Source organism: Mastomys coucha, unplaced genomic scaffold, assembly GCF_008632895.1.
Source record: "Mastomys coucha isolate ucsf_1 unplaced genomic scaffold, UCSF_Mcou_1 pScaffold20, whole genome shotgun sequence".
Classification (NCBI taxonomy): Eukaryota; Metazoa; Chordata; class Mammalia; order Rodentia; family Muridae; genus Mastomys; species Mastomys coucha.
The window spans coordinates 36,722,325-36,731,792 of NW_022196903.1; the positions used below are offsets into that span (position 1 = coordinate 36,722,325).

General features: G+C 41.4%; 1 protein-coding gene across 4 annotated transcripts in view; it reads right to left on the minus strand.

Annotated features, from left to right (window-relative positions):
* Kel (Kell metallo-endopeptidase (Kell blood group)) overlaps positions 1 to 6,454 on the minus strand; it is an 18,061-nt gene extending 11,607 nt beyond the window's left edge. The window contains exons 1-9 of one of the 4 annotated variants that reach the window (XM_031381674.1): positions 6,273 to 6,454; positions 5,875 to 5,986; positions 5,477 to 5,618; positions 5,025 to 5,201; positions 4,464 to 4,588; positions 4,018 to 4,164; positions 1,286 to 1,348; positions 1,011 to 1,199; positions 410 to 558 (exon numbers count right to left, since the gene is read on the minus strand). In XM_031381674.1, the coding sequence (XP_031237534.1) occupies positions 410 to 558; positions 1,011 to 1,199; positions 1,286 to 1,348; positions 4,018 to 4,164; positions 4,464 to 4,588; positions 5,025 to 5,201; positions 5,477 to 5,618; positions 5,875 to 5,898 (1,016 nt within the window). In that variant the 5' untranslated portion in view covers positions 5,899 to 5,986; positions 6,273 to 6,454. The other 3 variants (XM_031381676.1, XM_031381677.1, XM_031381675.1) reach the window with 3 other exon arrangements.
* Between the last annotated feature and the right edge of the window lie 3,014 nt (positions 6,455 to 9,468).

The window sequence follows — 9,468 nt, forward strand, 5'->3', positions numbered from 1 at the left end:
TATATATATATATATATATGGATATGTATGTATATAAAAATGCTGAAGCCACATGATTGCTGCTTTGCCTCCCCATAAAGGATTTCTAGATAATGGTAACACTAGGGTGCTATAGAGAAGGCTTGCATTCATGCCTTTCAGAGTTGGGCTTTTCTGAATTTCCAATAGAGCAAGAGCTCTGTAAAGGATAATGGTATATTCCTGGTAGACACCTCATCTGTCTCAATCCTGTATCCTTTGATGTGACACATCTCAAAGCCTTATAAAATTCTTGAGTTTTATGTTTCCCTCTGTGCCACCCACTCTATCCTTCTGTCTCTCCGTGTCACAGGTGCCTCCCACTGATGATGTCCCTGGTACCTCACTCTCCTCCCATGCCCAATATCTGTCCAACTCCACCTGGGCAAACCTGTGATTCAGCAGCCCGTCTTCTACCAGTTGTGACATGTTTCTCAAGTAGTCTAGGTCATGGACCACAAGGGTCTGGGAGGGACTCAAGGACATCGGTGTGAATATTGCTTGTAAACAGGACAACCAGTCGATGGCTGGGGCCATTTCCTTAGAGAAAAGACACAAGGCTAAAGAGGGGGACAACAAAAAGAACAGGAAGGAGAGGGGATGGAGTGTGCTAGAGAAAGTATCTGAGACTAGAGTTAAGGATAAACTGAAATGAAAGGAAGGGGACAACAAGTGGGGATTCAGTGGTTACAGGCCCTTGCCACCAGGCCTGACCACCTAACTTCAGTCTCCCAGCCCATATAATAGAAGGCAAAAATTCAACTCCCCAAAATTGTTCTCTCTCTTCCATCTTCACACCTAGTCACATTCCTGCTCAAAATCCCACAGAAGGAACAAACGAATAAGTAAATAAGTATATAAGAAAATATACAAATAAACAAATAATTGCATTTTTAAAGTAAAGGAATTAATGGTAGTAGAAGAAAAAAGAGAAAAAAGTGAAAGTTTGAGAGGCCATCAAGCAGAGTCCTCAGGCCCTCAGTTTTAGGCACCTGCAGTTCATTAATAGTAACCACATGAAAGAGCTTGTCTTGTGCCTGCTGCTGATGTTGTGGCCTCAGATACTGGAACAGCCTCGAGGTAAAGACGATGGACCAGGAAGCATGTTCTTGTGCTTCCTGTGGGTTACTCCCCAGTAAAGTTCCCAGCCTGTTCAGGTATGTCACATATTCCCGAAGGATCTAGAGGAGGGGAATCTTAGTTACAAAAGCTAGAAGCCATTCACTTTGGGGCAAGGGAACAAGGTGAGTGTTGTGTGGCATCTTACCTGAGCATAGACTTTCTGTTCCTGCTCTTGCTGGAGAAGAATTTCAAACTCCGGCTGGTCTATCTGGACACAAGAGAGACTGGAGAGAAGTGGGCACATAGGGGATAGAGCGGGTAGGTATGGGAAGGTAAGAGAGGTACCATGGAAGATGGGAAGATGGGAATAAAGAGATGAGAGAGAGGATGCCATACAAAGAAAGATAGGGACTGGTAAAAGTCTATGCATGCAAATGTTGAGCTTCTCATCAACAGAAAAACAGATTTATTTAGAGGAAGCTATTTTTTTGTGCCAGTATAGATCTAGAGTCAAGGATGTGAGACACCTATGTCAGGTATACTAATTAAAACATATTCAAACTCAGTAACAAAATGTGTTTTTAATACATATTTTTTAAAACAATGCATAAGAGTCCATCATGAATAAAACATCAAACTTTGCTTATCATGATTTTATTTTTTACAACAAATTCTACAGTGTTACACGCTTGTAGCATGGTTCAGCAGTAGAGTAGTTGCTTATCACAGATGAGTCCTTATAACCAATACCTAACACCAAATTTCACAATGTGTTTTATTCTATTTTAAAACTGTAATTAATTTTTAGAGACCCACAATGGTTTTGATTCATTTTGGGAAAGTATTATATTTTTAGAATTACAAAGAGATGCAAATTTGATAGTTTGCTCACCATGGACTTTGCATTAATTTATATTTTTAAAATTATTCATATTTAAATACATTTATATTGATACTATGTGTAGAGGACCTGTTAAACTTTGCACCCCAGGCAAGTGCCTATGCCCTAATTTACATTTGATTCTTTGTCTTCAGGCTTTGTTTTCTCTCTTTGGATTTCAATATTTCACTCTCATTCCTATATCCCAATCTTACTGGCCTATATACTTTTCTTACATCTTGAAAAAAAAAGTCTTTCAATTACACTGAGCTCCAATTATAATCTCTGCCCATTCTTACACAATTGTGTGTGTGTGTGTGTGTGTGTGTGTGTGTGTGTGAGACTAGTTGCAAGTTTTCAATGGTGTCTTTTAGTTCTTTGTCTGTGAGGGAATCTCTGAAATTCTTATTCCTTTCTCCTATAGTTCCTCTCTTTTTCTTTGTGATGCCATTCATGGTGGTCCATCTTCGATGTGATTCCTCAAACTGTTCCTCCTGCTTCAGCTTCTCATAGGCTCCTCCACACTTCACTCCCTGTAGCTAAGCTTACTCTAACGCCTAGACACACTGGAGCTAACTAAGTGACTCAGTGTTTCCTCCATCTCTTTTGTTTATTTTTAACCACAGAAACCTTGGAAAGTCTCTGGGACCATCAACAATGTGTTTAAACTGACCATATTCTCACGATCAGCTCTTATTTTCCATTTGCTATCATACATCAAATTCAAATATGTTAACTTAGAACCCTCAGCTGCTTCAAGTTGCCTCCAAAGCTGATTGCCCGTGAGCTCTTCATAGACCCATGGTAATATCTGAAAGGCTTCAGTAGCTCGTCTTTTTTATATATGTTAATATATATCAATTCTTCTTGACTTTCTGGGATAACAATCACTAATCCCAGTCTCATATTTTCCTTCCCACTTTTCTTCCCATTCAGTCTAGGCCAGCCTCTCACTGACCATGTGCCAAAGCCACAGCATTGCAAATGCTCTCCTTAGCTCAGAATTTTCCTGTAACCCCTTTACTGTGTCTTTTAGTTTCATTTTGTCACCTGTATAATTAGCCATGTCCCAAGGTTCCATTGATGTCTTCCTATCTGAATTTGGCCTTAACCACTTCAGATTTTAGTTAACCCTACCAAACCATAATAGTTAAATTTATAAATGCACATGTTAAAGCCTAATCTTTGAATACCACATCCTGAATACAACACATGATTAATCCACATGTCTTCTGGATTAATCACTCTGTATGAAACTGTGGAATTCAGAGACAATTATAGAACAATCCTGTGTTTACCACAGGAGTGATAGCTCCATTATTTATTTATTTATAAACTCAGCAAATGCCTCATAGTGGTCAGTGGTTGTTGAAAAGAACTCTAGTCTGTTGAGGGCACAGGCTTTCAGATTACTAAATGCTGAGAGAATTTAATGGATGATAGAGAGACTTCAAGCAAATTGTATCTAGCATGTCAGAGAAGACTTACTGAAAGAGACTTCCAGTGTAAACACATAGGAGTCTTCTAGGATTGTTAAAGGCAAGAAAGCAGCATGTGCAAAGAAAAGAGGAATATTTTGACACTCCATGTGAGTCAGCTAAACACAAAGTATAAGGGAGAGACAGAATGCAACAAGAGATAAGGATAGGAGTCAGATCACAAACTTAAAATTCTTTGCTAAGGAATAGGGGCCATATCTTGATGACTGAGTGATCCATTAAAGTGATAGGCTCTTAGCTATCAAATTTAAAAAGGTGCCTTAGGGAAAATAAAGAGAAAATAAGAGAAGGGAAATTTTAGAGACAGGATAAATAAAGAGGTCCAGAAGAAATCTGTATTTGCAATAAAGAAAGCTGAAAACTTTTACTTCACTCTTCAAAGTGCTGGCTCTTCTACCTAGTGGCCCTGATCACTGTAGTACTAATTTTCCCTTAAGGAAGGGCTGTTCCCTACATTACACATATCTTATCTCCCAGCCTGAAATCTATTTTGTAAGTAGTGATAGCCTAGAGTTACAGACTCAGGTGCAACTGTGGTTTTGCCAGTTTATCCCTCACCTGGATGATTGGTGTATGTGGAGGGGCTGGATGAGGTCGCAGATAGGCTTGGAAGAATGGAAAGTGGCCATACTGACTCATCAGAAGCCTCAGATTTTGGTTGAAGTCCAAGGAAGTCCAGTTGCCAGAAATGTTCCAACCTCCAAGCTTTGAAGAAAAGAGACAAACCTGAACCTAAGGACCCATGAAATTGTGCCCCAAATGTGTTCATTTTTCCCTTCTTCTCACATCCATAAGCTCCTTCTTTCTGAGCCCTTTGTTGCTTCTAAGGTTTCTCCTTTCTCTAAGTCTTCATTCTTCAAAGAGTAGTTTCATTTCTATCTCCCTTGTAGAACTTGGAATCTCTAAGAAGGAGCCCTATATTCTACAAAATCAGGGCAGCCCTCAAGCATACATTCATTGTTCATATGAATTATTTAGAAAGTTGACACCCCAATTTTTCTCACCTCTTCAATAATTTGTATGAGTGGACCAGCCCCTGAAGCTTCAATGGCATCTGTGTCCATGCAGGAGTTGTAAAATTGGAAGGCTTTCTCCTCCCCAGATCCGAGGTGCCAGGACTTTGGGGTCTCTACAAAGGAAACAAAGGAGAACACAATGAGTGGATACTGGTACAGGGACAAAGAAGAAATGCGCACATCATGGGGATGCTGAGAAAACTTTCCCATAGGGAAATAGAAGAGGATCAAGCTCAAATAAATGAGGAGAGCTCCCAGTTTTTATGGGTTCAGCTTGACAATAGGATAGATGAGCAAAGAGAAAGAGTGGAGACAAAAAGATGATAAAGACATTTAAGAAAACGCAGAAAGGGATGCAAGAAAGAAAAGAGGTAGAAAAAAGAGAAAGACTCAAAGAGTATGCAGGATGTGAATAAAGGAGAATGGGTCGGAGTGGAAGGTAAGAGCAAGAAAGTAGCTTTCTATACTTGTGCAGAATTGAGAACTACCAAGATTGCATGAGACTCAGTTGTCTACTTGCTCAGAGACTCTGCCAGGATGTATCCTCACCTAGTAGTCTCCACAGTCGGCTCTTGTTCTCTTCTGTGACTGCCTGAAAAGAGTTACTGGTCCCATTGGCTTTTTCACAGGCAAAACTGAAAAAGTCAGTGCAGGGGGCTACACTTCTGTTTCCAGAGGCCAGGTAATGGTCCAGGAGCTCCATACACACAGGTGTCTCACATGGACCTGTGAAACAAAAGCTCAGAGCTAGATAAGAAGAGCAAACTGAACAAGGGCTCCCCCCAGGGGCTGGCAAAGGACTTCTAGTAAGGTTCATAGAACCTTACTAGGAAGGGAACGATATGACTTGTTGCCCGCTGTGAGATTCAGAGAGAAAGCAGTCTAGATCCTCAGGGACCATGAGGATAGGGACAAGTTTGGCATGGGACAGGAGTCTTAGGGGTCTGGACCAAGGCATATGAGGGAGGCCTGGGTCAGGGGTGTTCCAGGATCTTCCTTACGAGGACCACAGTTCCGGAAGATGTAAACCCAAAGCATAGAAGAACCAAGGAGCAGGCCACAAAGCAGGACAGCTAGCAGCACCCATCTGGCTCTTGTCGACCGTCTGCTCCATTCAGTGGAAACCCTCTCTTCTGGAGAACTCTAGTCAGGGAACCAAAAGGGGGAAAAGAAAAGACAAAGAAGTTTGGCAGGAGAGAGAGGACAAGATTATAAGGGGTGGGGAGTAAAGGAGTTAGTGTTGTCCCTTTGTAAAGAGGTGGTTCTGCTTATTCCCCCTAAAAGCCAGACTTTCTTAGATCTTTAGTACATGAGATAGCATTTGTTTGAAAAAGGATCAAACAGGATTTGCAGGACCTTAGAAATAGAAGACATCAGTGTGATGGCAGAGGTCACTTACCTCCTGGCTCCAGGGAGGTCCCATTCTACTGCGCTGGTTCTGTCCCCTCAACTTTCCCCCACTTTGTCCTTCTCCTCCTGAAGTGACTGGAGGGTGGAGGAGGACAGAGAATCTGGTTCCAAAAGGAAGGATATATTAAAGACAGATTTATCAAGCCACTCTGACCCTCCCCCTCCTCACATTTTCATCTCATGGTAGTTTCCCAAATGAAGGAAACTGGATGTCCCAGTTTCCCCACCTTCCCTCATCAATTGCCTTGTTTTTTCTTCTTCTATTCTGGAGGTTTCATACTGCCTCCTTTCTAGTGCTTGTTGGGGAGATAAGATATTTGCACATAGCCACCCTAACCCACAACTAGGCTCTGGTCCCAGAAGGGGATGTTTCTCAAGGACACTTGCCATCTGTCTCTGCTTCTCTCTGACTCCCAGAATCCTCCCTGGTTCTGCTCCAGATGCTGTATCTAAAGCATTCAAAAAAAAAAAAAAAAATCTCCCTTTTGCCCCTAATCCAGTCCCTGTGGCCCTGGAGAAGGGGCAGCTTTTCCACTCTCTCTCTCCCCAGATGTGTACTGTTGGCCTCTGGGTGGAGCCTGCTTATCAGTGAGGGAACACTCAGGCCTCACCTCCTCCCTTATCTCAGTTTTTCAGGGGGGAAAGGGAGGAGCCTTCACTCAACAAGCAATCTTGCCCTTGGTCTGCTCCTTGTGTTTGGCTCTGTAACTTTGTTCATAATGTCTCTTTATTTCTTGAATATCCTTTTTTTCATCTCCTTTCTTTTCTGATTGAAATCTCTCAGATTCTTTAGTTCCTGAGTCAAATACCACTTGCCAGGGAGAGTTCAGTCACATTAAACTCTGTTCCCAAGCATGCTTCATTGCTTTTCCTTGTGAGCCATGGCCCTGTTGGTTGTAGTCAGAAGCACACATTAAAAAGATCACCCAACTAGCAGACCCCAATCTGCTAATTATTAGCTTTGTAACAATAAACAAGCCACTTACTCTCAGAAAGGTAAGCAAGTTTTATCATCTGGAAAATGAAGGTAATAGTTTCCCATGCCTGCCTCACAGGGTCTCATGTCTGCGAGGAAAGAATGAAGCCCTTATGAGACTCTTTACTCTGCACTATATTATGATGAAAATGTGGATCTTCATCTCCTTATCAATTGATAACATTTTGTGGTAGGTATAGTATTTCTTTTTCTTCTTAATCTCCCAGGATGCTTCATAAATGTTAGTAGGAGTGGATGAAATTTTAATCCCAAATCCTGCTTCCCACATCACACTGAGCCCTCATTGAGCTGTTGCAGCAATGCACACACATTTCTGTTCTCTATATTCTCATCATAGGCAAAATGAGATGTATTAAGATAGCCAAGTTAATGGCATGTATCAGCAGTTTGGATTCATGGGAGGTTCATGGATGTAGCAGGGAGGCTATGCAATTTGAAAAGTAAGGCAAAGCTAGAATATTACTTGGGACAAGTGTTATGAAGGAAGGTCTAGACTTCATGCAATAGAAAGCAAGGTATTGGCAACATTGAGCCTCTTGAGGGAATGTGTGACAAAATAATACTTGAGAAAGAACTATGTGATACAGTGATTTGGATAGATTTAAACAAATAACCCAGAAGGTAGTGGCTACCCTGGCACTGTGCTATGATGAAGCAAGATCTAGCCCAAGCTGATGGTAAATGAAACGAACATGTAGAAAAGATTGCAGAGGAAAATAGTTATGGAATCTGATTTTAGGGCAAGGAAATTGTAAAGGGGTCACAGACAGGCTTTGTTGTTGTCTTGGATGGCTAGAAGAATGGTGAGGCCAGAAACAGAAGTAGAATTTTGGGTAAGGGTGGGAATGAAGATCAGATTAAGGGAAAATTGATACTTCAGGATATCAGAAGATCAGAGCCTGGGACCCAGCAAGTAGGTGCCATCTTGTGTACAAACCTGAAAACCTGAATTCAATCCCCAGAACCCATGGCAGAGAGAACTCATTATCAAAGGTTGATCTCTTGGGGCCAGAGGAATAGTTCAGTGGTTAAACAAAAGTACTTGAAGTGGACCTAACTTCAGTTCCTGGCACCAATATTTGATGACTTCCAAGTCCCCAAAACATAGGCACTAGGGAATCTGACACTCCATTATAGCCTTCATGGACACCTGCACTCACGTGTGGGAGCACATTCATGTGCACAAACACATACACACACACACATACACACACAGGCACAAACACACACACACATTAAAGAGTCTATTCTACTCTGGAATATACTAAAGTGTCTTCCTTTCTCAGGAAGTCTAGGGCTCTCTATCTATCCACAAGCATTCTGACTTTCACTCTATTCACTTTCTCCCTCATTTGGTGCAGCCAATGTAAGCTAGATTCCAGTGCCTTTGGTGACATCATGGTCCTGATCCATGAGAGTAACTTGAGGAAGCATTGTGCTGTGTGATATTAGCCCTGTGAACAGCCTGAGCTTAGCTTCTCTCCTTGTTGGTGAAATTGAGCCAGTAATCTTGATGGTATGGTAACTATGATGATAGAAATTGGGGTCATCCCTCCTTACCAATATGCTCAGGATGGTAAAGTAACCACTATTTCTGGAGCTGCTCAGGAGTGAGGCCTCCTTATCTGTCCTGTCCTGCTAGGGGTGAGTCATCATCACCACCGCCATGCCTAACACACTCAGGGAGCTGGGCATTGAGAAGAGAGAACCTAGCACACACCTCATGCAGCCGTCTTCTTTCTCTCCACAGACAGTGCTGTCCAACGGCTTTAATTCCTCTCTACCATTAATTCTAATTCGAAGATCATTTTCCTGGAGACATATTAACAGAAGTAGCACTTATGATAAAGTACCACCAGCCACCTACAGCGTACATGCCATTGGTGAACAATGTGTAGAATAATTCATTCATCTGTATAGCTCTATCAATGTTCACAGCAGTTGTATGGGAAGAGATAAGAGGTATTAATAACTTGATTTTCTTTCAGATGAAAGTGGAGGTATATAGAAGTATATGGTAAGCTTGTCCATTGTTGTAAAATAAACAATGAGGTCTGAGAATTGAAACAAAGCCTTAACAATTGAGTGTCTCTGGCATTAGGCATACTTTAGTGAGTATTTTAGTCAAAATTCTGTTTTGTTTTTATGTATTGCTCAGGTGTGAAGGTGATAATCTATTATTCTCCAAAATTTGTTTCCCATGCTCATGATCTAATGGAGGGCATAGGGTATGCTGGGCAAATTTTCCAACACTAATCTATGTCCTAGCCATATTTTTCAATTTATTTTTGTTTTTATTTGTATGTATTGTGTATGTGTATGTTCATATATGTGCATGTATTTGTACATGTGTCAAAACATGTATTGAGCCGGGTGGTGGTGGCGCACGCATTTAATCCCAGCACTTGGAAGGCAGAGGCAGGTGGATTTCTGAGTTTAAGGCCAGCCTGGTCTACAGAGTGAGTTCCAGGACAGCCAGGGATATACAGTGAAACCCTGTCTCGAAAAACAAAAACAAAAACAAAACAAAACAAGATGCTGTACACTTACTTTAAAAAAAAAAAAACATGTATTGAGTCCAAAGGT